The sequence below is a fragment of the Apteryx mantelli genome, chromosome 26, assembly GCF_036417845.1.
Source record: "Apteryx mantelli isolate bAptMan1 chromosome 26, bAptMan1.hap1, whole genome shotgun sequence".
NCBI classification, from domain to species: domain Eukaryota; kingdom Metazoa; phylum Chordata; class Aves; order Apterygiformes; family Apterygidae; genus Apteryx; species Apteryx mantelli.
The window spans coordinates 8,937,614-8,963,789 of NC_090003.1; the positions used below are offsets into that span (position 1 = coordinate 8,937,614).

General features: G+C 56.6%; 1 protein-coding gene across 2 annotated transcripts; it reads left to right on the plus strand.

Moving 5' to 3' along the window:
- The first annotated feature begins 858 nt into the window (after positions 1-858).
- Positions 859-18,723, plus strand: WNT4 (Wnt family member 4). 2 transcript variants are annotated; one of them, XR_010886370.1, is made up of 6 exons: positions 859-1,049; positions 12,327-12,562; positions 14,757-14,888; positions 15,360-15,502; positions 15,703-16,637; positions 17,498-18,723. XR_010886370.1 is itself a non-coding variant. In XM_067310963.1 (5 exons), the coding sequence occupies exons 1-5, from the start codon at positions 973-975 to the stop codon at positions 16,168-16,170; spliced, it is 1,056 nt and encodes a 351-aa protein (XP_067167064.1). In that variant the 5' UTR covers positions 859-972; the 3' UTR covers positions 16,171-18,723. The 2 variants fall into 2 exon arrangements, 1 of the variants encoding a protein (XP_067167064.1); XM_067310963.1 differs by having other exon boundaries at positions 15,703-18,723.
- The last annotated feature ends 7,453 nt before the right edge of the window (positions 18,724-26,176 follow it).

Below are 26,176 nucleotides of genomic sequence, written 5' to 3' on the forward strand. Positions count from 1 at the left end.
CCGAGTCAGACAAGTGCTTCCCACCTCCTCGTTTGCAAATTTGCAAATGCCAAAGTCAAGAGCTGCCTCTTTGCAGTGAACCCGCAGAAACCGGCATTTGGAAAACTCCTTCAAACGGCATTGGCGCCGTTTAACGGGGAACGGGATCTCGGCAAAGTTTAGGCCTCTCCCAACAATACCAAAACGCAAGGCATCATGCTCTGAGCTGAGCGCTCCGTTTTTCCGCGGCGACACAGAAAGTAACTTTGGAGCTAAAGAAGGAAAAAACCCTCCTCTTCTCTTCTTCCCTCTGCCCGGGATGTTCCTCTCTCTCCCTTCACTGCCAGGGAAAAGCAGACCCCTCGCGCCCCGACCCCTGCACCCAGGGATCTCCCAGCGGAGCGGCCGGCAGGTTATCCGGGGTCTTTCCGCGAACCGGCAAGGCACAACGAGGTGGCCCGAGGTCTCCTCTCTGCACCGGGGGGTCCCGGCGAGCCCCGCTTGGCCGGAGCGAAGCACCGGGGAGGAGCCGCTCCGGGGCCGGGGGTTGCGGCGGGGGAGCCGCGGCGCGGTGCGGGGCCGCCGGGCCGGACCGGGACCGTTTTGGGGAAAGGGAGGGGGACAGGGGGAGCGTGGCCGGTGCCCGCCGCCGCCGCCGCCGTCCCGCCCCGGGGGTGTCCCCGGCGGCGGGACCCGCCCCGGTGGCGGCAGTCTGGGGCCGCCCCCGGGGCTGCCCCCGCCCCCGGCCCGCCCCCGGCCCGCCGCTCCATCCCGGGATGGGCCGGCCGAGCTGACAGTCGGGCTCGGCGGCCGCCGCGGGCGCATCCACCGGGCAGCGCCCGCCGCCGCCGCCGCTCCTGCCCGGCGCCCACCTGCGGCGGCGGCTGCCCCCGGCGGGGGCCGCGGGGCCGCCGGGGCGCGGGGCCGCCCTGCCTGCCCTGCCTCCGCCTGCCTGCCTGCCTGCCTGCCTCTCTCTGCCGCCTGCCCTCCAGGATGAGCCCGGAGTATTTCCTGCGCTCCTTGCTGCTCATCATCCTCGCCACCTTCTCGGCCAACGCCAGCAACTGGCTGTGAGTAGCGGCGGGCCGGGGGGCGCCGCTCGCCCGCCGCCACTTGTTGCTCCGACGGGGGCGGCGGAGCAGGTGCCGCCGGGGCCGGGACCGGGACCGCGGCCGGGGCTGGAGCCGGGCAGCATCGCCCGGGGGGGCGCCGCTTCCCCCGGTGCCGGTGCGGCGGCGGCGGCCGCGGGGAAGGGAGGTGGCAGCACCCGGCCGGGCAGGTGGGCCGGGGCGGGGGGGGGGGATGCCGACCCTCCCCAGCTGCTGGGGGGCCGCTTGTGATCGAGGGTAACTTGTGTGCGGGGGTGCAAAAGTCCCGTCCCCCCCCCCCACCCTTGCGCTTTTGTTCTTAAGTTGCTAATCCAGAGCCGAGGTCGGGCCGGAGGGTCAAAGCGGGGCCCGGCGCTTGGCGAGGCGCTCGGAGCCAACCGGCGGTCCGGGGAAGGACTTGGCAGGGCCGGAGCAGCCCAGGAGGGCTCGTCCGCCCCTGGGATCCGTCTCCGGACACGTCCCGGCCCGTGGCGGCGGCGTCCCCCCGTGTCCTGGCGGAAGGAGCCGCTCGGCGCGGGCTGGGGACGGGCGCGGGGGGCCGCCGAGGGCTGTGGGACGCCGCGGAGGAGCCCGGTGACATTGGGAACCCGCTGAACAAACACTGAAATAATGTGGAAGGTAAACAGGGGCGGAAATGGTTCTAGAAAATTCCTGCGCGTTTGCCAAGGCGGAGGGACTGTCTTCTTGGGGAGACCTCCGGGGGCGGAGGGGATGGGGTACGGCAGCGCCTTCCCCCCCCGTAACTTTGAGCCGTGGCGCTCGTTCCTCCTAATTAATCTTGTCCGGTGGGAGAAGGAGCTTTGCCCGCTCCCGGCGTCGGCAGCGCGAACTCAAATTAGCTCCCGGTGCGTGCGCCGCGGCTCCCGTCGGCGGATACGGGGCCGGAAAAGCGCTCGTGCCTCTCCCGACACCTGCGCACAGGTGGGCACGGTCCCGAAAGCACGTGCTGCGCGCCGGGAACGGTCTCCGCAGGCGGATAAGGCTCCCATCTTTCCCCCATCTCCGCGTTTGGCCGCTTTGCCCCTTGTCGGAGGCTGCAGTAGGCGTGTGGTTTTCGAAGGATGCTCCCGATACCCTGGGAACGAGCCAGGTCGGTGCCGTTCTCCAAGTGTCCTGCTGGTGGAAAAAGGTGCTTTCCCTCCAGTAGCTGTCTGGGATGTATTATTATTTATTCCTCCTTTTTTTTTTTTTCTTTCTTCCCCCCCCCGCTTTTTGCCAGATGGAATGACTTACGCGCCGCGAGGCTCTAGCGAGTGGTGGGTGGATCAGAGCAGCTATCAAGGTGGTCTTTAAGCTGTCACGCTCCTGCTGAAGGTACAGCGGGAACCGGGGGAGTGCTTTTTCCGTAGGGAGAAAGTCCTGCCGAGGAAGGATGATAGCAGCTCGCTTGAGTCCCCGGCGAGGAGCAGCGGGACAGGCGTGGGGAAGCGTCCGGAGAAGCAGCAGTGGAGGGGGGTGGATTTTAGCGTGGCAGCCAGGTGGAAAAGCGCCCGGCACGGAGGTGGGACCCCCGGGTCCGCGGCTGCAGGCTCGCGGCTGGCTCTCGGAGCGGGTTTCGGGAAGCCCGGGCGGAGGGGCGGTTCGCTGCAAAGACCGGCAGGGAACGGCGCGCGGCCGGCCGCTCCGGGAGAGCGGCGCGAGGGGTGGGAGCGGGGGGCTCGGCTCCGCGGCGGGTTCATTCCTGCCAACAGGGGAGGAAAAGCAGATACGTTTCAGTGCGTTTGAAAGAAAGGCTCAACTTTTCTTTTCTCTTTCTCTTTTTTTGATGTTACAAATGTATCGTGATAAAAAGGATCATCCCCCGCTCCGTGCTTTTTATTCCTTGCCTTTAGGATTAGGACAATTCCCATTGTTTATCTTCTCACATCAGAAACAAAGGCTGCTGGAGGCAATAAACGGAGTTAGAAGGATCCCAGGAGCGATCAGATATTCTAGGAATGAGTACGCCTCGTACGTCTTCGCCGCGCCGTGCGTCTCATGCGCCCGGGCTCCGGTGCGCTCCTCTTTCTCGTGCCACTGCCCGGCTCCTGCCAGCCCGCGCGCAGCATCCGGGGGCCAAGCGCAGCGGCACGCGGTCCGGAGGGGGGCCCACGCGCGTCGCCCGCCATCCCGCGGCGCCACACATACTTCTTGCGGCCCGCGCGTAGGTGTGGGCGCTGGGTGGCGGAGCGCGGCGAGCTTTGCTTTTCCAGAAACCTGCTGGATTAGTGATTAAGCTCGGTGCGCCTTTCACAAGCCGAGGCTTTCTTCTTTTTTTTCCCTCTCGACCTGTCCGAACTCGCATTCCCCGAGCGCTTCGGAGAGACGCTGCCTTGCAACACTCGAGCTGAGCGTTCGCCACAAAGCCGGCTTTGCGGGGAAGGGCGTCCTCCGAGCCGCCTTATCCTGTATAAAAGGGAAAGGGACGTAGGTGTCTCTTGGAGGGATCACGCCGCTGCAGAGGCTTTCCGAGCCGGAAGGGACTTGGCCAAAATTGTCATTAAACAGCCCGAGACGCTTTCTATCTGGTTAGGAAGTAAACCTCAGGTGTGTCCTCTCGGTTTGGGGAGCTGCTGCTCCGCTTGCTGCCTATGCTGAAAACCTCTGTGCTCCAAGTTTGCAAAGATGCTCCGTGCTCTTTTCTCATGAAAGCGGTAGACTTGCTTTTCCTCCCGTCTTTTCAGGCTCAGAGTTGTAAAGTTAAATAAAGGGCTTGAGTTAGCGCGCTTTAGATCCAACCGGCTTTATGCGTGCGTGTGTTTGGGGAAGGTCCCTCCGCTTTCTGCTCTCTCTCCGGCGGAGTCCGGGATTTGCATTAGGCACGGCAATAGCTGAGCTGCCTCCAAAGCAACTTGCGTTTCGGACTCGATTCGGCGCTTGAGGCTACGCGCACGGTAATAGGATTGACCTTGCAAGCGGCTCCAAGAGCATCCTGGTGCCCGGGATGCCTCGAAAAGGGTTTAAGCCGAGCGATCGGCGCTGCGCTAGCACCTCTCCGAAGCGGGCAAGGGCGGCAGGGCCCCGGTTTCGGCAGGAGATAAGGGGTGAGCGCTGACTCTTTGGTGAGCGTAGCAAATGCAAAAAGTGGGGCGTGAACGTAGGTTTTCCTTTAGCTGCACTCAGGCCGCTGTGATCCGAGGCCGTTTGGATTATTTTAAAGACCGCAGCCCCGAGACTCGATTCCCGTGCCCGGGAATCATGGCAGGGCTCCTTTACGGATGAAGGGCCCTGGTTATCCACCGCGCTGAGAACCGTTACGGCCTCTCCCCGTTTTCCTGCCATCAGGCAGCTAAATCTGGCTTCGGAGGAGGCTCTCCGAGCAGTCCGAGACACGGTTGTGCCGCTGCAGAGCAGGGTGTGCCACCAGCAGCTCCGTCTACCCCCTGTTTACAGGGGTTTAAAACTTCCGTCTGGGCTTGAGACTTGGCTTAAAGGGCCAGGAGCACAGCTGGGTTTTTAAAAGCCTTTTTAAAAAAAAAAGTGGATTTGACCATTCTGGCAATGCTTGAAGACCTCGCGAGTGTCCGAACAAGCCTGGCTGAGCAGCTGCTCTCTAACAGTGCCCACTTCCTAGGGCCGGAGAGGAAAGGAGAAAAGGAGTTTGGGTTTCTACGGTCCACCTTTCATCCAAGCATCTCCGGCGCTTTGCAAACACGGGGCTCAGTTCTCCGTGTCCGTCGCTGCCGGCTTTGCAGAGGGGATGTTGCAAGAGCAGCAGGCTGGCTGGGTACTTCCGAGCACACGTTTTGTGCTGCTTTGGGTCTTCCTGCAATGTAGAGGTTTCGGGAGAAGCAGGCCTAGGTCCTTTTGCACTTGCTTCCCTCCGATCTTTGAATAGATTTTTTTTTTTTTTTTTTAAGGTGAGTCTCCCCGTAGCGAGAGCTCGCTTCGCCTCAAGCCCAGCTCGGTTTTGTTTTGTGCGAGATTCCTTGCATTGTCTTCGTGACCCTCCCATTTCCCACCCGGCGAGGAACCGGTCCAGCCTTTTCCCCGTGGATGCCGCGCTGCCGCGGCACTGATTCGGCAGGTGCAGCTAGCTCCAGGGCAGAGGTGCTCTTGCCAAGCCCCGCTCCCCTCCCCGCATGCTTTTTTCAGTATAAGGTACAGTGTGGGGAGAGTTTCCCGGTCGTCGTGTCTGCTCCGGCAGCAGGGAGAGCAGGTTGCACGGATTGGATTTGGCGGAGAATCGCCTTGCTTTGAGGGCCGTCCGCTCCCCGCAGGTGCCTAGAGCTCCTCTGCGCTGCCCCGGGGATCCTGCCGGAGCCGCGAGGGTGTTGCTTAGCCCTTCCCTGCCCTGCGCCGTTAATTCGGTCATGGGATGTCGGAGCCCTGCATGCAACAAGTGACACCCATTCCCAAGAGGGCACAGGGAGGGGAGCGCTAAACCGACAGCTTCCTGCATTGGAAATATTTGTTGATTTTAAAAATCTTGCTGCTTTCGACAAGCCCGGCTAATTTTAGTTCAGCAGGGAAAACAGGCTCCCTTTAAGGGTCTCATCCTGCAGAGGCAAGAAACCTTTGCAAATCTGGATGCTGGACTTCTAACCAGTTTGCCTGGTATCAGAGAGCTGGTCCTCTCCGGCAGGAAGACCTCGTGGCTGTGTTTGCCATGACGTAGGAGTGAGCAGTGCTGTTCGGCTCCTTGGTGATGATGGGTATTTTTGTCATCCTCTAAGGAAACCTCACGTAAAACTGTGTGGTTCATAGCAGACCCTTGTTCCAGGGAGGCTGGACACACGTGAGAAACAAAACCACTTTGCACTGCAGGTTGTGCAGGGACAGGATCTGACCAGCTCCGAATGCAAGTGATGGCAAGAAACAAAATTTCATTCCGTAATGCTTTGCGAATGGTTTTTTCTGACTCCACGAGTCAGAACTGGCCTTTCGCATTGCAGTGAAAATGTTTATGTTGCTCTGCTCGGAGCTGTTGTCCTCTCGAGTAATCCATCCTTGTGGATGGAGCAGTTTATCTGGGCTTTCTTAAAATGATGAAATTGCTGAGCAATCCTGGAAGTTAAGAGTTTCCAGGAGGTTCTTCCGTATTTCCTTACAAATGCAACACCGCCGGCTTTTATAATGCTTGGTGATTTTTTTTTTTTTTTCTTCTCTCCTTAAAGCCTTGTGAATCCACAAAAATCTCCGTCATCCAAGGCTGCTCAAATGACAGGCTCTCGCCCAGGTGCAAAGCGCAGGTAACCTTTATTTGGCTCCAGCCTGGGGTTTCCGCCCCTTACTGCTGCGGGTGACCCCCGACTGCATCCTCCAGGCTCTGCGGGAGCGGTGCCGTGGGCTCTTGCGGTTTGCAGCCAGGAAGGTGACGTTCGGGATGTGGCTGGCTCAGCAGAACGGGAGCCAGCGTTGCGCTTTCACGAAATTACTCGGGAGAAAAAATTAATTGAACGTCTTGGCCGGTGGAAACCAGCCTAGGGTCTGTTGGAAGTTGGGCAAGATCAAACTAATCCTGCAAAGGGCTCCTCTCGCCACGTCTTTGCAAATTCTGATCGAAATGAAAAACTCATTCGAATTTTTCCGTCCAGGTCTAGCCCGAAGCGCTGCGTTAGGGGAATTCCCGTGGAGTTTAGCCCTGTGGCCTGTGCTTGCCTCCTCTCTGTAAGCACACGCTTAGGAGAAATCTCATTAGCTGAAAACCAGTCATTGCTGTCGAACTCGAGCCCTGGAGTAGCTTCTACTGGCTTATAAAGGAAGATGCAGTAAGGGATGTCTTTCCTACGCATTCAAATTAGGTTTCCAAAGCGGATGCTGCTCTTGGAGTCTGCTCGACTTGCCTCCTGGTCTTCCCCAGGTAATGCTGTGCACAGCAGTGCCTCCTCCTGAGAGACTGATTTGGCAACTGCTAATTGGTGGTGGGAATTTGGGTGTGAAAAACGCCATTTCAAGCAAGAGGTGAAATGCGCAGTAGCTGTCAGAGGAAGGCCAGGCTGCTTCTGTTCCAGGGGAGAATCCAGGCAGGTGCTCAGATGATGACTTTGGAAATCATGGTTTTCACTTGCAAGCAGTGAAAGGGAGGAACATCTAATCCCAGGAGGGGGATGTCTAGTCCTCAACAGGGTGACATCTTGCTGCAGAGCCACCAACCAGATAAGGGCAACCTTGCAGGTATCACATAGTCTCCAGAACATCCCTGAGGCTCTCTGCCGGGAATGTGCCTGGGTTGACAAGCTCACCAGTCCCGGGACCTCTCCCTGTATCTTCTCTCTGGAAGGGGGAAGCCATGAGGAAAAGATGATCCCCTTCTTCATAGCTGCAGGATGGCTCTTTGGGGTACCTAGGCAGGACCTCTCTCTTCCTGAGTGCATCTATCCGTGCATTTCCACACACTTTTGCTTTTTTCCCCATCCTAAAGGAGCGTCGTCTTCTTCCTCAGAGGAAACCACTCTGCACAGGGGAGTCTCAGTCCATGTATAACCCTAAGTTATAACCCATATGGCCAGCAATATTAGGTGTCTCTCTCTAGCCTCTCCCTTCCTGCTGCTGTCCTTCCTCAGGAACCAGTCTTCTGCCAGAAGCTCCCCCAGGGTGTGGGGAGACACCAAAGACACACCACTGATCCAGGCTGACCTGGTTGCTCCATGAGCAGGGAGGATGCTTGCAGAGGCAGCATGTCGGACAAGAGCAGAGCAAGATCGGGAGCATAAGCTGAAGCATCTTTACAACTCGAAGCCTCTAGGTTGAGACTTTGAGACTGGACATCTCTTCTCTAGAGAGCAGGTTTGCCTTGGTCATTTTTTTGTGGCTGCAACAACCCTTTTGTAGCCTTAGCCAGGCAAGCACCCGGGGCAGGTTGGGTATTCACTGAACAGCACAAGCCAGGGTTGAACTTCTGAGCTCATCCAGCTTTTTAACATCTCTGATAGGGGATTACAATGATACTACTGGCACAGGTCTAGCTGTTACCCGTCTTCAGGAAAACGCTCCCAAAATGAGACAATGTGAGGAGTTCTCACGCTTGAAACTCATTCATTTAGAAAAAGCCAGACATTTCTGTTCACTCCAAGACATCTGCTACATCTTCCCTGGCCCTCTTCTATTGAGAACTTGTCAATGACTCAAATTCCCACATTCTCCCATGGTAGGGAATCCCCTCCCCTCTTGCTCTATCTGCCAACCTCCATGGCTCTTCTGATGCCTTGTTGTCATTCCATCAAGTATTCTTCCTCTTGAAATTATCATCCTTTTCCTCATTTTTTTTTAAGCAGTTTTTTTTTCTTCTTCTTCCTTTTCAAACCTCCTTGGCTTTGAAATTTCCTTATTTGCTATCTTGCAGGGAGGATCAACTGCAGATGCCTAAATTATGGGGCTTCAACCTTGATCTACATGCTGCAGGTGGAAAAGAAGGAAGTGCTTTCTGTCAATTTTGTGTTAAATCAGTGACTTTTAATAAAAGGGAGCTTGTTCTGTGAGTGACTTGTCTGAATGTAAAGGCAGGAGAAAAGAAAGATAAATGTGATGATGAAGCAAAAAGGCGAGATTTGAATGAATGACTTGGGCAGCAGCTCATCCCTTGTAACATTCTTTGCCCAGTCTTGGAAAGGGAAGAAAATGTGCTATTATTTGGGGGTTGTCGGCAAGCAGGGCAGCTTTGAGGTTGCCCGTGAGACTCGGGCCCTAATCTAGAGCTCTTAACAGCTACAGAGAAATCAAGACGTGATATTAGCAGGATGGGGATCTGATAGGAGACCTCGCAGAGGGCAGGAGCGGTTTGGTTTGCTCCTGTTGTGCCAGCCTTGTTGTCCATGTGAGTAGACAGAGAAAGGATTTGCCCCTAGTTTCTACCACCTCAATCCAGGAAAATGAAGTATGGAGCAATGTCCTTGTTTAGGACCAGGCGAAGTGCTGTATCTGGGTTGCCATGGTGACTGTGGGATGTTGCAGATGGTTTTGGTGCCTCTCCTGGGCTCCGCAGCCCCAAAAAACCCCCGTGAGGATGCAGGGTGGGAGCACCTTTGGGTGCTGGTGCAGGATGAGCACGTTTCCCAGCCCTTCTCTCACTCTCCACCTGCCCCAGCGGGGGAAAAGGAGGCGAGATGTTCCTGCCCTGTGCTGAACGTGGAGTGGAGAGATGCTGCGTGAAAGCCTTCCCAGCTGCCCCGCAGCTTGGCAAAGGTCCTTCCACCCATCCTTGGCTTGACCTCTGGATCCCTCCTGGACCAGGATGGGAGCCCACCGAGAAGCAACACGTTGGGAAAGCACGGATGATATTCGCGGGATGTAGGAGACTGGTGGTAAGCGGGGACTCTGATGGGCCGTGGTGTTTTGGGCGCGCAGTTGTGCCCACCCTCGAGGAGGGGCAGACATGCACAGGCTGAGGAGGGATGACGGCACACAGAGGACCTGCCATGGGGGAGAGAAGCCAGAGCAGCATTCTGGATAACTTCACCCAATTTGCCTGCCTTGCAAAACAAATTACCAGACCCATTCTTGGAGAGCTGTTTCCATCTTTGAAGCATCCTTAGCCTTTGTTTTTCATCCCAAACAGCATTAAGCGCTTGTTGGGGAGGCATCTTATCAGGCGCATCTGCTTGGAAAGGCTTGAAAGGCCCTTGTCATGCCTCTCTTCTTGCATGCTTTGAATTTATAGCTCCTCATTGCCTGGAGAATCCCACCGAGCTGGGAAATTTATTAGAAAAGGAGATGATGCCTCCATCCCAAGCAGAGCTGATGCTAACGTGGCCGTTGCACCTGCGGCATGGCTTTCTCCTGCCAGGATGCCGGTGGTCAGACCAGGCACTGACTCATCGGTGCGACTGGCTGTGCTGCTTTGCAGGAGCCGGTTCCCTGATGTGATAAATACTGTGTTAGTCACGTGGAGGAAAAAAGCAGAATCAGCGCAGGGGGTTAGTACTGGAGGCAGAATCTGGTGTGCCTGGCTCCAAGGCTCAAAACTGATTTCCCAGCCCATGGTCTCTGGGGACGAATCTCATCACCTTGCTGTGCTTCAGCTTCCCCATGCACAAACTGGATGGCAGCTGGATTTGGGAGAGAGCAGGACTGTCCCAGTCACTTCAGGTTTGCTCAGCCTTGAATATCCTGAAAGCTCCCAGGGATGGTTTGCTGCCTCCACCTTGGGTGCAATAGCAACCATCGCGCCCCACGTCCAGCCTTTTGCTGCTACCCAGGACTGTGGCATAGGGCTGGGGCACTCATCGCATGGTTGTTGGGTTGGGATTTGGGGCTGGCAGAAAGGTGACAGCCTGGGTTTGGCTTCGGCGGGGTTTCCAAGTCAGCCATGCACACCGGGGAGCCACGTGGCTGCTCCTCCACAAACCAGCCATGCCCTTAGAGGAGCGGAAAGCCTTGGACGAAGATGCTTAGCTGGTATAAAGGCTAGAAGAAAGCTTGGCTCTGCAAACACGGCAGCCGGCCACTTCCCGCTGTCCAAGAGACATTGCATCAAGTGACCTCCACGCACGAGGAACGCTGAATGCTTTTTGACAGCTAGCCATGCAGACTCCCCACGGACTCTGCAAGCCAAGCCGCCTTTCTCACCATCTCCCACGGTCCCCAGTTGTAAGCATGAAACCAAGCTGGTGAATAATTCTGCTGATGCACGGAAGAGAAAATCCTGCTCTCTCCTCCTGGGGCAGACTGGCAGGGCTAATGGGAGGAAGAGGCTGTGACAACTGGATTTTGTGGCTGAAGTCAGCAGATCTGACTCCTGGGACGCATGGGAACAGGCAGCAAGCAGGAGCCACTTTTGCACAGTCACTTCTCGGAGGCGAGCAGCGCTTCAAAGCAAAAATCCTTAGCAGGATGTCGTAACTTGGAGGAGGAGAAAAAAACAAGCAAACAAAAAAAAAAACCCACAAGCTCTGTAGGGCTGGGAAATGCAGAGTCAAGGAATAAGGTTCCCAAAAAGCCTTCGCCTGGCACTCGTGTCTCTCTGCACAGACAAGGGAACAACATGAGCTGAACTATCTGACGCTGATGATTCCCGAGGACCTTAAAGCTCGGCGCAGTCACCGGGTGCAAGCGTGAGTTTTGCCTATGCGAGGCAGGGGATCTCCCTGCTCCAAGCCAGGACGGGGCTCTGCCAACGGCAGTGTCACTTGAAGTGGGTGCTGGTGGCCGCAGAAAGGAGGGAGTCTCAGTTGGGTGCATGCCAGTGCAGGCACTGGTGCAGGTAGATGTAGAGTATCTGGGCTTGTCTGGTGGCCCGAAAAAATTGTGTGGGTCTGCCTTAAAATCTCTCTGGTTTTAAGAGGTTGGAGCAGGAGGCTCGGCCTGGGAAAAGGGCGAGCACACATCCACGGAGCATTGGGTCGGGCTACTGGGACATGCAGGCTTGGCCCAGCCGGGGACTGGGAGCGGGCTCTCCTTGGAGCGCACCGGGGAAGCCGTGGCGTGACCCTCCGGGTGCTTAGGCCGAGACCCCGGGATCGACCATCATGCCCGTGTGCTCAGAGGGGGACTGGGAGATGCCCAAGAGCTTGCGGGGTGCTCGCCCTGAAAGGGACCTCTCCCCCATCTCCGTAATGCCAGCACTCAAGAGCAGCTCTGCACCTCCTTCCACCAAGGACGGTGCCACCTCTGCTCAGGGACAGTGTTTTCCAGTTCGGCAAATACCTGGCGGCTGTGATTGCGAGGGGGGCCGGTGGAGGAGGTGCCTGGCGCAGGCGGTTTTGCCCACGGCAGGCTCCTGACTCCATCCTCCCCACTTCAAGCCCTGCTCAAATCCCAAGTGACGGGAAACCTGGCAGCTCCCGGAGGCCGTCCTCGCACGATGGGGGCTGGGGGAGCTAAAAGCAGGCTCCGGGAGGGAAGTGGTTTTGAGGGAGATGTTTGTCGGTGATGAGCACACAGCCGCGCTGCGGGAGCAGTGTGGCAGCTGGAGCTGGCAGCCGAGCGCTTGTCCTGCTTGTTTTGGCTGACTTTGGAGACCTCTGGCTTTTCCTAGTAGCACTTGGATGTGCCGGTACTCAGGAGACCTGACCGGGCACATTCAGACACCGCCGAAAATATCCCCCTTGCAGGCAATAGAGGCAAAGGGGAGCCAGCAGCTGGGCTCCTTGAGAGACAGGGCACCAGGCTGCAGAGGGATGGTTGTTCGGCTCAGGCTCGCTCTCTGCCAGCCAAAAACACACCCCATGGAGCCATTGCAGTGGCACGTTCAAGGTGGCCTGGGTGGGGAGCAGAGGCTGGGTCTCCTCGGTTCGTGTCGCGCAGCGCGTCCAGCCAAACCCAGGTTCACGCTCCCCAAACCCGTTACCTCCTAACCAGTTGCACTGGCTGTCGCGGCAGGTACCTGGCGAAGCTGTCTTCGGTGGGGAGCATCTCCGAGGAGGAGACCTGCGAGAAGCTGAAGGGCTTGATCCAGCGCCAGGTGCAGATGTGCAAGAGGAACCTGGAGGTGATGGACTCGGTGCGGCGCGGTGCCCAGCTGGCCATCGAGGAGTGCCAGTACCAATTCCGCAACCGCCGCTGGAACTGCTCCACGCTGGACACGCTGCCCGTTTTTGGGAAGGTTGTGACGCAAGGTGAGCCAGCCAGCCACGCATCGGAGAGGTATTGGGTGGTGGGGAACGATAACGGCGGGTTTTATTTGACTGCGCCCCAACACTGGCTCCCAGCAGGGCTGGTGGTGAACGGGTGGGCTGAGCAGCCTTTGCTCAGTGCTTCAGTGGGGCTGTTTTGACTGCATGGGGGGCAGCACATGCAGGCTCTCACCCTTCCTCAGTCGCTGGGTGCTTCCTCTCCTGAGCCTCTTTCATGCCCCATGGGTGCCCATCGCATGCAGGCACCAAGGAGGGACCAGCACGGGGTGCCCAGCCTGGACTTTTTACAAGGACATGCCAAGTTCGAGTAGGACCCTAAAGACACGAGTCTCTCCGTGGCCTGATCTCCATCCCGAGGAGCTTCCCTGCTTGAGGCTGCGGCTGCAGCGAGACACGGGATTTATTCAGTCTCGTCTCCAAGCAGCGCAGGAACCGTAAGCGCTGCCGGACCGTGAACGCTGCAGCAAACAGAGCCGGCTGCAGGCGAGACCTTGGGAGGACAGCCCTCTGCCGCCCGATCCGAGTAAAAACACACCGACCCTCCAAGGACAGCATCTCCCGCCGCCAAGCCTTCGGGAAGGATTTACGGCCAGGACTGCCCCCGGCCCCTTCGATCCCAGCCGCACACGGACATCCAGCGTGCCAGAGGCACGGGGCTGTCACCGAACAGACCGAGAGAGGTGGCAAAGCGGGGCGAGCGGGAGCAAGGAGCTGGGGACACCCTGGGGTGATGGGCATGGGGAGAGCTCTCCCAAGCCTTGGGGTGAGGAGCCGGAGGGGAAAACCGCTCTCCTCAACCCCTGGAGACCCAAAACGTCCCTTGCCTCCCCTCAGGTGTTGTTTCAAGCTCTGGTGGGCTCTCTCCCTTCCCATCCCAGGACCCATAGGTCCAAACCTTCCCCGGCTCCTTATTTGACTTTCCTCCCCTCGATGCAGGGGTGAAGATCTCTTCTTGCGAAGGTTCAGGACTGGAAATACCAGAAATACCAGAAACTAAAAGTCGTCTCTTTTTAGGCAGCCACAGCACAAACCGACCAACACGATCCTACTATTAACCTCGATTAACTTGGAGGCCGTTCAGTCCCCACGCTGGCTGGGTCCTCCCCAGCCGCTGCCGCCTGGGCCAGATTACAGCTTGGCCACCAAAGTCTGCGCTGCGACCACCAAAGTAGCTGCCCTCTGTCCGACCGGCGAGCAAGGGGCAACGTCGGCTCGCTAGCTATCCCCCCACCCCAAACGCGAAACGGCCCTCGCGCAGGATTACCCCGAATGCCGGCCCTCGTCACTTGGAGACAGAGGCGCTGTGTCCTCAGCCACTGTCGGTGGCCGGCAGGGATCCAGGTAGTGCAAGAGCTGATGACCGCGATCCCCAGCTGTGCCACCCTGCAAGCTTGTGCACAGAGGTCTCCCCCGGTGGCCTTCGCTTCTCAGTTTTTAACCGTGCCATTGGGGAAAGGGGAGTATTGCAAGCCAGTTTTGGAGGTGCCAGGAGCTACAGGACCCTGCATGAGAGGATGACACATATCTGCAGCTGCAGGGATGTTCCTCGATATGGAAAGCAGCCAAGGAAGCCGGACTGTTTTGGCCGGAGGGGGGAATTTCATGGACAATTCAGAGGTGCCCTGCAAGCACCAGGCAAGGCAGTCTCTCCTTGAAAGCTTGGGAGAGCTCTCCCCGAATAGCAACGCAGCATTTGCATCTCTCTCCTTGCCAGGTTATGCCCATCGCATTCACGTTTTAACCCTACAGGGCAGTTCCCAGCTCCTTCCCAGCTCTCACTGCTGCAGGGTGATCTTCCAGCATCTCTGCTGAGCCTGGTCCAGGCTTGGCACTCAGCAAATGGAGCATGCCTGGGAGCAGGGAGGAGGGGTCTCCTTGCATGGGTTTTGGGGAGAAAAGGCTCTCCACCCCATGTCTGGAGTAGGAGAAAACAGCTTGACTTGCTAGTTCTGTGTTGCCTGTTTTGCTGCAAACTGTTTTTCGTGCCAGCTTCTCAAGGGGGTTTATGTGCAACACCAATGTTGGGACAGAAGGGGAGCAGAGGCATGGCATGTGCAGGGTATCAGCAACGGCCCTCCAAGGGCCTTCATCCACCAGGGCGTGCATCCTCCAGAAAGCCCTCTCATGTGCCTCAGACCTCCAGCTGGGTTTCCCACCACCATTTGTGTTGTTGCAGGGACGCGGGAGGCAGCGTTCGTCTACGCCATCTCTTCGGCAGGGGTGGCCTTCGCGGTGACCCGAGCCTGCAGCAGCGGCGAGCTGGAAAAGTGTGGATGTGACCGCACGGTGCAAGGGGGCAGCCCACAGGGTGAGCGTGCAAAGGCGGGGGCCGCGCGGGGATGCTGAATGGCCGTGCACGGAAACGCTCGTCCCTTCAGCTCTTGCCACCCGCTAGAGCGAGGAGAAAAGAGAAAAAAAGCCTCCTGTTAATCCACAGAGGTCCATTCAAAGGGCGCGGAGGAGCTTTGCCTACGTGGCAGAGAAAACGCGTTGCCCCACATTGCCTCTGGTTGCCACCCCGGGGACACTCGCGTGCCATTTCTAGAGGCTCTAATGTCTCTTTTCTTTTCCTATCCCTTCCCCAGCAGCTCAGTGCACACGCTGCTCCCCTGGCCAGGGACACACTCCCCAGTATATCTCCAATTTAGGGGCTAGTGTGGGCAGCTGGGTAGCAAGGCAGAAGCTGGGGCAGGTCAGCTCTGTTCTAGCAAGAGCAAGGCTGGAGAGGAAGAGGAAAGCAGGCTGGTTTCATGTGCCTTATCCATACCCTCTGCCTTAGGCTTCCAGTGGTCGGGCTGCTCCGATAACATCGCCTACGGCGTGGCCTTCTCGCAGTCCTTCGTCGACGTCCGGGAGAGGAGCAAAGGGGCCTCTTCCAACAGAGCGTTAATGAACCTCCACAACAACGAGGCGGGGAGGAAGGTAATAGCAGTGGGATCTGCTTGGGGTTTGCAGCCACCAGTCGAGTCCTTTGGTCTTCCCTTAATGCCATCAGCTCCCGCATGTTGGCATCGGTCGCTGCACGTCTACTCCAGATCTCTTATGTCGCGTCCTTTTCACTCTCCAGCCTCACTGGAGGGCTGTGTCCATCCTGAGCTGACCATCCTGTCTCGTTTCTCCAGGCGATCCTGAACAACATGCGGGTGGAGTGCAAGTGTCACGGCGTGTCGGGCTCGTGTGAGTTCAAGACGTGCTGGAAAGCCATGCCCCCCTTCCGCAAAGTGGGCAACGTGCTGAAGGAGAAATTTGACGGCGCCACGGAGGTCGAGCAGAGCGAGATTGGCTCCACCAAGGTGCTGGTGCCGAAAAACTCCCAGTTCAAACCACACACAGACGAGGACCTCGTCTACCTGGACTCCAGTCCCGACTTCTGCGACCACGACCTCAAGAACGGGGTGCTGGGCACCAGCGGCCGGCAGTGCAACAAGACCTCCAAGGCCATCGACGGCTGCGAGCTCATGTGCTGCGGCAGGGGCTTTCATACGGACGAGGTGGAGGTGGTGGAAAGGTGCAGCTGCAAGTTTCACTGGTGCTGCTCCGTCAAGTGCAAACCCTGCCATCGGGTGGTGGAAATCCATACGTGCCGGTGATGCACGGAGGGGAGCACCCGTCCGTCCCTCCTCTCTAACTGACCCTGCTTCTCCCTCGCCCCGTGGCCAGGACTGGAGGAAGTGACCCAGACGCTGCAGGGAGAAGCAGCTCTTTTCAGAGACAGAGCCCCAGAGGAAAACAGATTTTAAAGAAAAAAAATATTTAAAGTTTCAAAAAAGCAATCGTTGTAATTTTTTTTTTTTCCTGTTTGCTTGCTTTATTTATTGCTGAAGCCAGAGCCCCGTGGTGCCCTCCAGTGCTGGTGGGGACGTGTCTGCTCTCGCTGGCTGGCTGGGGACCTGCGTGATGCCTGCTCTCATCGGACAAGCTGACTCCGGAGCACTGCAAACGGCAGATGTTTAAAGCAAACGTAGCGTTAGGTATCTTCTGTTGCCGTTACTTCCATTCGTTTGAGGCCCGCGCTGAGCATCCCGGAGCGCTGCTTGACTCAGCTAAGCCACGAGAGGTGATGGAGTAGAGCTGGTGCACGCAGCTGGGGGTGGTGCAGAAGACGGAGGGTGGTGGCAATGGAGTGGCACTGTCCCCTAGGCATTAAGCTCAGTGTGGGGACAACATGCTGGCCTCAGGGAGGTGAATCACCTGCCCCGATGTGTGGGCTCTCCCCACCACCAGAGCCAGCAGTGTATGAAGGGGACACGGGACGCGCTCGCATCTCCTTGGCGTGGGCTGCTCAAAGGTCTCCTGGGCCTTGGCCGAATTTTGGAGCCAATACAGCAGCCACTGTAATTTACAGCAGTTTCTCGGGGGCTGTCCTGCAGCCCAGAAGAGCCGGAGGACGCAAGGTTCCTGCCGTGCTCCCGTTCCCCTTGCAAACCCTGCTTGTTTCTCCAGCATCCGGCTGGGCTGGGGACGGTGAAGATAGGTCAGGGAGGCCGTGGTACCTGCGACCCCATGTATCTTAACGAAGCTGAGACTTGGGATGTGGGAGGAAATCCCTGGGGATTTCTTTTCCTCCTCCCCGTAATTGCCCCTACCTCGTTCCCCAGCATCCCACGAGCTGGTCTCCTCCGCGTGCTCCCCGGTGGCTTGTTTTCTGTGTCTGGTGAAGGGTCCAGGGACAAGGTGGTTAAACATGGTCAGCCCTGTCCCTTGAGCTGCTGAGAAAAGCAAAAATATAAAGTGGAGCAATCACCGTGGAGGAGGAAAGAGGCTGCCGGGGGCGTGGGACGGGCAATGCTTGTGCTCTCGCTCTCTGCTGCCGTCCCTTGAGAGGAGGGCTGAGCCCGAGGGGACGCGGCTGGATGTGCCCCGAGCGCTCAGCTGTAGCGCAGCAGGGCCCCAGCTGCCCTGGCTCTCTCTCTGCAGGCTTGCCTGGACCGCTGCCGCGAGGACAACACGCTGTCCTACCCGCTCCGACTTCCTCTCCGCCTGGGATTGGGTTAGCGCAGAGTCCTCGCTGCCGGGCTGCGGGACGAAATATTTGGAGAACTAATAAGCAGTGGGGCACTGCGAGGGGAGGTGGGACGGGAACCAATTTCTCTCTCCCTCGCCCACTTGGCTGCGCGCGGGGAGGCGAAAGGGAGCAGATAAAAAACCTCAAAATGGCACCGCGAGCCAAGAGGAACATCTGCCCGCGGTGCTGGGGACCAGCGTACAGCGGCGTTGCTCTCGCCAAGCCCTCCTGGGCAAGCTGGGAGCTCCTGGCACGGAGCTGGTCCATCTCCACCATGCCCATCTCGGTCCAGAAAAGCCTGGAGCCGTAACCACCACCCTTCGGGTTGGGGGTCCTCGCAAACCTGTGAGCTTATTTTAATTCCCTTCTTCCTCTTGAGAGGGGAAAGGTTAGGGGAAAACGCAGACATGCATTAAATCCCGTCTGCGCTGTGGCAGTGATGGGCCGGGGGAGCGGCTGTGGTCGCTGGAAGGTCTCCAGACACCGTCCGGCTGGAAGGCTGCTGACAACTGACTCGATGCAGCAGTGGCCGCGGCGCCCGGGGCCGAGCTGCGTGCCCGGACCGGGGGCCCCCGCTCACTGCGCTCCCGCTTGCTCCCGAAGCCATCGGCAAAGGTGGGCAGCAGTGGGACTGACACCCTGGGGGGGACCACGGCGCAGGTCAAGCCACCCTTGTGCAAACAGGAGCCGGGCATGGAGGGGGAATTTCCCATCTCACCGTCTCGGTTCGCTGTGAAATCCTGCCGTGGGTTTCTCTCCCTGCCGCTCCGGCTCTCTAGCTCCCAACGCGTTAAGGCTGCAAGTCCTCAAGTACTTTGGAGATTGTTTCTCCTATTCCCAGCTAATGCAGGGGAGGCCACAGACCTCAGGCCAGTGGCCAAGTTTTCTGCTCGTTGTCCATCTAGGATAAGGGCCAAAGCCGAACAAGACAATCCAGATCAGTGTGTAGATAATCTCTGCGCACGGGATTTTTTCAAGCTGTGATGAAAGCTGATCCCTGTAAATGTCACCCGGAGATACCCCGGCTCCGCAGTTCTCTGGCTCTTCTCATAACTGTAAATTTCAGCACTGGGCGGGGGGGGAAAATGCCTTTTTCGTATTTACTTTGTCTATTAAATAATGAGTTTGTGCTGAATTAGCCCTGGGGGTTTTCTTTTCCCAGCAACCAGGCTCCGCCGTTCTGCATAAAACCAGCGCGTGGTGCAAACACCTGATGGTTGCTGGTCTTGTCCCGAGAGTCCTCAGCTGGGAGCAGAGGTGCCTCTCAACAGCATCCAGGGCAAGTCGAGGCCCAGTCTGGGCCATCTTGGTCCCTCCTGAATCTCCCTGGAAGATGCTGGTTTGCGGACCGGTGTTTTCCGAGACGCGTTTCCCAGCGTTGGGCTCCCGATGAGCGTGCGGCCATCGGCTGTGTTGGCACGGCGGCTCTCACCTGAGCCTCCGCAGCCCCGTGCGACGGGGACGGGGGAGAGGTCACCCCGCACAACGGAGCTGGAGTCGAGGGCAGTGATTTGCCCCAACGTGCGCAGCCTCTCCTCGCGCTTGCTCGCTAATCTTCTGCCTTAACCACTTGACACCCTGCTGGCTTAAGAGGCCACTTAGCTTAGTTTTCGGTACGGCTGCGACTTGCTTCTGTCGAGAGGGCGCTGATATTTATCTGTTTGAAGCAGCACTCTCCTCTCCTGCCTGCAGCCGAGGGGTCATCCACGCTGCGGGGAGCGAGAAGCAGCCTGGAAACATCCTGCCAGGGGTCTCCAGGTGTGTTTGGGCTGGCAGGGAGGCAGGAATTGCCCGTGGATGTAGAGCTGGATACCTGTCACCCCTCTTCCCTCCAGCCCTGGGCTGTTGGGGGGTGGGTTTGGAGGGGACCCTCGGGCGCCGCTTGCGCAGGTCAGAGCATCGCCGCGACTGTGCTGGGCCACGGCTGCGTCCTCCTGGGGATGCCCCAACCAGCAGGGCAGGCAATGGGTGACACCAGAGGGACCCTTGCGCCCCCCTGGCAGAGCAGGGAAGGTGTTTTGAGCACAGGGGAGGGCAAACACCCAGCACGCTCCCAGCTGCCCCCAATCAGTGCATTCCACTCATCCCCGAGCCAAGCGCCAGGGCTGAAGACAGTCCAACACCTTGCACCCAGGTCGCCCCAAAGGGGTGGCTCGGGCTCCATCCTTAAGCGCCCCGCGCACAGCACAGACACAGGCCCTGTGACCCCACCGGGGGGGAACCAGGCACATCCGCACCCCAGGAACGGCATCGCCCCCCCAGCCCCGCAGGCATCCCTTGGAACAGGGCTCACGTGCACCCAGAAAGACATCCACCCTAAGACACCTTGGAGTGTTGCCCAAACGCCCTAGACCCCATGTCCACAGGTGGTCCCAGGGCTGCCACGCTCCGGCACGGGTTGCTGCTGGGCCTGACTGCATTAACACTGCGGCTCATCTTTTTTCTTTAATTATAGCAGTCTACTTTGGTGCTCTCCAAGTGCATTAATATTTCCATGGCACCTTGGCTCACCTTTCAATGGGGTTCATTATAAAACTGATGGTTTCTTTCACTTTGGTGTCCATGGGGGGGAATGCTATTTTTTTTTTTAAGCTTAACTATCATCACAGGACTGGATAAATCAGCGTCCAGCCTCCCAGGAGCCCTTCCTTTCTACCACCTTCAAAGGGCTCTTTTTCCCCTGATGGTCTCATCCCAGCTCCATCCCTTCCTCTCCGGCCCCAGTTCCAGTTGAGGGACTGTCTCTGTTCCTGCATAGCACCTCCCAGTGTAGCAGCTTCATCTCCCATGATGTACCAAGGCATACGGAGACACCGGTCTCTCCGTGATCTCCAGGATGGAGCAGGATGCTCACATCCTCCTCCTCCTCCTCCTCCCAGGCTCATTCCCACTCAGCCAGGTACCTACATCCCTCATGCGTCCGAGGACGTTCCCCTCAAAGCCTCCCCTCACTGGTGGTGCCCATCCCGTGCTGCCCACCACCAGGCTCCCCACTCGCCCACTGCGCTTGGGCCGACGGTCTGTTCCCTCCGTGTCCTTCTCCCTGCCCCAGTCCCACCGCCATGGCTCTCCGATCTCCTCCTCGCCTCCCTCGACACCCTCTCCCTGCTGAGCTCATCTCTCCCCGGAGGCCTCCCAGACTGACGTCTCCACCCAGCCTCTCCCGCTCATAAACCTTCCTGGATGTCCCAGTGCCAACTCGAAATCATCAGGGCAGAAACAAGACGTCCCCTCCAAGCCTCCCCACCCTGCTCCAGCGGCTGGATAATTCTGTGATTTTTTTCCCCATTCTGCAAACTCCCAACTTCACCACCATCTTCTGCTCCTTCTTTTTCCTACCCTTCGCAGGGCCTCACACTCTGCTCCCTCCTCACCTGGAGAGCCCGCCCCACGTGTCACATGTGTCCATCCTTGGCTGCTCCATGCTCTTCTCTCGGCTTCACCATCTGTCACCTCTCCGTCCCCTCTGCCGATCTCGTGGGCAGAGCTCTTATTTCTCTCCAGCTGTTCTGGCCACCTCACCCTTGTGCCCTTCACTGGTCGCGAACACATTCATCACTTCCAACTATCTCATCCAGGCATGTCCACAGCCTACCCACTGCAGGCATGGGCCTCAGTTGCCACTCTCCTTGCAAAGCAATGAAATCACCATGGATAACGTTAATATTGTTCAAGCAGCGTGTTAATTAGCATTCGCATCCTCTCTCTCCCTTAAATCATCAGAAAACATAATAGCAAATCCTGGGCAAATATCCTTCTGCATATTCCTGCCTCCATGGGATCTGGGTTTTCTCCTAGCAGTGACAGCTCTATGCATGCCAACAGCGGTGAGCAAAATAATTTCCCTGAATTTACTGCTCTCCATTTATCCGCATGAATTTACTTAAATCAGTCGGCCCAGGGAAGCCAGGAGATAGAGAGAGCAGGACATGAGAGTCTAGGACCACAGAGGAAAAATACTTTAAGGACAGGACGTGCACTGGTGTGTCCCTGCACAGCCACACAGCAGAAGACAGCATCCTGCGGTGAGACCTCCTTACAGCTGCCACGTCACAGGATTCAGAAACGACGGGTCTCACCTTAGTCTGATATAACAGCACCCATGCTGGGTTTGGCCACTGCTCTTATTTGCAGCTGCTGAAGACGCCAGTGGTGTGTTTGTCACCTGGGCATGGTTCCTTCAGCAGCCCCGGCACCGTGGCAGAAGGCCACGTGAGGCAACGCCATGCTGAAGGACACACAGCGGAGCAGAGCCTTTGACAGCAGCATGATCCCGGGACAGCGGGAGGGCGCCCAGCCAGCGCTCCTCAGAGAGGCCTCCCGACCCTGACTGCCAAAATCTTGGTTTAAGTACAGGAAAATAAATTGTGCAACCTGCCTTAGACTGGATGGTAACACCCCGTGCAGACGGAGGGGGAGGAAGGGGCAGGAGCCGGGCCCCTCAGCGCAGCCTTTAGGCTGGACTCTCTGCTAATATTTGGATAGAGCCACGGGCGACCTGCACCAAGCCTTCCCCTCCTCATCTCTCGAAGGTGCTCCCCGAGATGTTCGCGCAGCGCAGAGTCCCTCCTGAGCTGCATCCCACCCACGAGCTCACACAGCCCGGCCTCCATCACGTCAAAAGGCCAACGTCCCCCAGCCAGCTCAAAATGGGCCGAACGGAGCCAAACATCTGATTCCTCACACAGCTGAGCCACCAGCCAAAATCAGCAGAGCCCAGTAGCGCTCCAGCGCCCAGGATCCCCATGGCACTGAACCATCATCAGAACGAGCCCTGGGACCTGCACTCTCCAGCGAGCAGACGGTGTGCACCCCTTTGGGAGGCTGCTGATCACCAGGCCAAGCTGACATCTCACGTGTTGCCAGACACCCAGCCCTGGTTGCCTGGAGGGAAACATGACTTCTCCACATGTGACAACTGTTGTACAAACCAGGAACCAACACCCTGATGGCTGGTCACCCCTCTCACCTGCCTTATCACCCCCAGGCGCCCAGAAGATGGTCTCATAGAGGTACACGCAGTCTTTGCCAGCACAGGGCCACTGCTCACCAAGCAGGAGTTCAACAGCACTGTGACTTCTTGACAACACCATAACCCAAGAGACCCCGAGCTTCTCCAGTCCCCATTCTTTGGCCTGCAAGATGACTTCAGCTAGAAGTATGTACAATTAACCCATTGCCTTGCTGGTCCAGAAACCAGAGACGCGCAATCTGCTCCCACCACATCTTGAGGGACTGTCAGAGCAATTACAGTGGTCAGGAAGGGATGCAGCACACTGAAAGTGCCACTGCATCTTCCCCCTCACTATGGTTTCCACCAAAGAAACTCAAGAGAATCAGCATCTGACAACAGATGCCATTTACAGACTCAGAGTGTCAACTATTCTGAAGGAGAGAAACTTGATACATGGAAGCTTATCAGCTAACAACTGAACCCAAAAACGATAAATTTAAAGAGAATTTTCAGGCTGCTTCTGAAAAATACAGTTCAGACACCCGGTTTCACTGCAAGAAGTTGCTTGCTGAGCTACTGTCCAGGAAGGAAGTTGTGCAGAAAATTAAATGTGGCAGGATTATAGACGCCTTCAAACTTGAAACTTGGCTATAAAACAAGATGTCCAAGAGAGACCACAGAAATATAAAACATGTTCAGAGCAGTGCCGGGGGTCAAGGCACTGTGGTTTGTATGTAGCTCAGTTGGAAAAGTGAAAAATCTGGAGTTCTGGGAGGAAAAAAAAAAAGAAAAAAGAAAAAAAATAAAAAGAACAAACATCAACATTCATGTTGCCTCGAGAATTACCAGGGAGAACGGACCTCGCACAGGCAACTATCTGAGGCCAAGCATAGGGTAACTCTCAGCCTGCAGCCAACTCGCAGGGCATCATAAAGATGTTCTGGAGTCTCTACCTGCAACAGGATGATTTAGCTTTTTCTCGCACAGTAGCAACACTTTTCTGGCTCAGGGAGGCCCACAGGGAATGCATCTTAGACAGCTTCGTGGTGCAGCTTTTTTGTTCTAGAGCAAAGTCCTCTCTCTGAACATCACAGGCAGGTAAACTCAAGTACTTCATCTTTTGCTTCATGAGCAATGAGCCATGCTTCCCTCCACCTGGTTTGCTTCATTTTGGAGAAAGAAAAAAAAAAATTGGTAGAGATCTCACTAGATCTCCAGCAATAAAGACAAGCAGAGAAAGAGCACAGAAGAGGAGGTCTTGCAGCTGCACCAGGAAAGACAGAACATCTGGGAGGGCCTCAGGGATGAATTAGGTGTAAAATAAATCAGCCCTTTGTGTCATTTCTTTCAATAAAGTCACTTTGCCATCTCAATTTCCCATGTGACGCAGCTCGGAAGAGTCAGGCTGATCAACAAGCACACCGGGATGACGGCACACCTCACAGCCCTTGCTTTGGGCTGCCTGGAGACTCAGGAAGGCAACGCTTCAATGACACTCTGCTCTTGGGCTCTTTTCTTTACAATCTCCTAGTTAAAGGAGGCTGACAGATCGGTGTACCTCCAAACCACATCAGGGTTCGAACACAATCCTGGGCTCCTTGGCCAGTACCGAGGGCACTGGTCACTGACCACAGGAGCCCTGATAACAGGGGACAGTCCTGCAGTGGGAGGGGATCCCCCAGCACCACGCCAATACCTAAAAGCTTCAGCAAGTGGCAATGTTGGAGGCCATGACATACCACGCAGAGGAGTAGATGTCAGGACAGAGATGCATTTCGGGAGGCAAATGGAAACAGCAGGAGTTTTTGGAGCTGGAGAGCCTGTCTGGGCAGGAGGTTCAGGGCAGAGGCAGTGGAGGAGATGGTGCAACTTGCCCAAATCCTCCCCAAACTTCTCACCAGCATTTGCTGGAAACCTCCCAGAACCAGGCAAACAGCCCAGCAAGAGCTGAGCTCCAGACTAGCAAGGATGGCACTGGGAGAGCAAATGAAGCCGAGATCCTAAAAGCCAGTTAAGAGTGAGGGTAGTGGGGCAAAGCATGTGGTCTTTAAAATCTACCCCAAATCTTCCTGCACAGCTGCACCACGGTTTTCAGAGCAGCCGTGCGGAGGTACATCCCTTGCTGCCCAAGCACCCCGCTCCCCCAGCAAAGCAGTACTTTGTTTCCCAGCCGCATCCTCAGCATCTTCCAACAGTGTCAAGGCCTGGTTGCCCACATACTTCCCCCTCCATGAAGGAGAAGGTTTCCCAGTGCCACGGAGGCAAGAGCAGAAGCGGATGCTCACTTGGGTAGGCGGAAAGCAGTTGTTTCATCACTGCCGGAAAAACGCTCGGCATAACGGAGATTCAGGAGGAGCCCGATTCTGCCAGGAGCTGAGCACCCGCAGCCCCAGAGCGCTGAAGGAGAAAGGGAAGGATCTTGGCGCTTGGTCGGGGATGGCACTGGAGTTTCACAGGTCATCTGAGCACAAAGGATGTGCTCGGACGCAGTTACAGACTCTGCTGATGTTTTTCCAACCAAACACAGCTTGGGAGGGTCTGTTCTGCACCCTGACACAGCAGAGGCCCTGAGCTTAATTCTGAAAGCACAATAAAAATCCCCTTTAATAAACAAATTCACAATGGTCCTAATAACGCCAAACCCCCCCCCCTTTTTTTTTTTCCTTTGCAACAACCAATGGGGAAGACGCAGCAAGCTGTTTTTTTCCCCATCCTATTTCTGTCTCCATCTCCCATTTCCTTCTATCCAATATTACCTTCCAAATTCCAGCTCTGATCCTTGGATAATTCGAACATATTGCATTGCTTTACAAACTGTGTTATTTTATCCCTTTCACCTGCCACTTTTCTTTTAGATAAACACTCATAACTCCCAACATATCACTTTAACTCTTTGACCGTCACTGGAAATTGAACCGGCCGACACTTTCACAGGGGAAATTCTTTCCTCTTCTTTTCTTCTCTGCTTTGTGCATTAAGCCAAACAAAATCTCACCTGCCTTAGCACTGTCTTCAGATCATTTTACTTAAGCTGTGCCTAATAATTTCCCCAATTTCTGGGGTTATTGTAACTGTCCGGGCCAGGCTTGTAGTGTAAATCTGTCTTAATCGCAGCTTCTTGTTGAGGGCTAGTTATTTCTCTAATACTTCCTGCCCCTACGATCACCTCTCAAGCTTGGCCTCTTACATCTTGAAAGATCTGCATCCTGAGCTGTGTGCAGTATCCTTGATTTAGATGCAGGCACACTCCCAGCAAAGCAGGGGGTTGACAGTTCTCATACCCTTCTCCCACCCCAATGCAACAGGCATGGACAGCACCATGAGCAGCAGCTGAGCAAAACGCACCCGAAAGAGGAGCATTTTCCTGGTGCTTCACCTGTGTGTCATCCAAAGTCCAGCCATGACTTGTCCTCACTGTCGGATCTGAGCTAGGAGTTGTCCCAGCATCACCTCTGTTAACAGCAGCTTCCCAACAGGCCAGAACAAGCCGTGGGGGAGCTGGGGAGCAACACGAACGTGGGACAAAGGGAAAAGTTTGCAAGCTAGAAATCCCCTTCCGGGCTGTGCCTGCCCTGTACAGGACCCAAATCGACTTCCTGTAAACACAGGATCAGCTAAATTGGTCACCGTCCTTCAA

Excerpts from the sequence above, each read along its gene's own strand:
- WNT4 (XM_067310963.1), top strand. The coding sequence starts at position 973 with ATGAGCCCGGAGTATTTCCTGCGCTCCTTGCTGCTCATCATCCTCGCC. Across the intron at positions 1,050-12,326 it reads GCCAACGCCAGCAACTGGCT|GTACCTGGCGAAGCTGTCTT; the intron begins GTGAGTAGCGGC and ends CTGTCGCGGCAG. Across the intron at positions 15,503-15,702 it reads ACAACGAGGCGGGGAGGAAG|GCGATCCTGAACAACATGCG; the intron begins GTAATAGCAGTG and ends TCGTTTCTCCAG.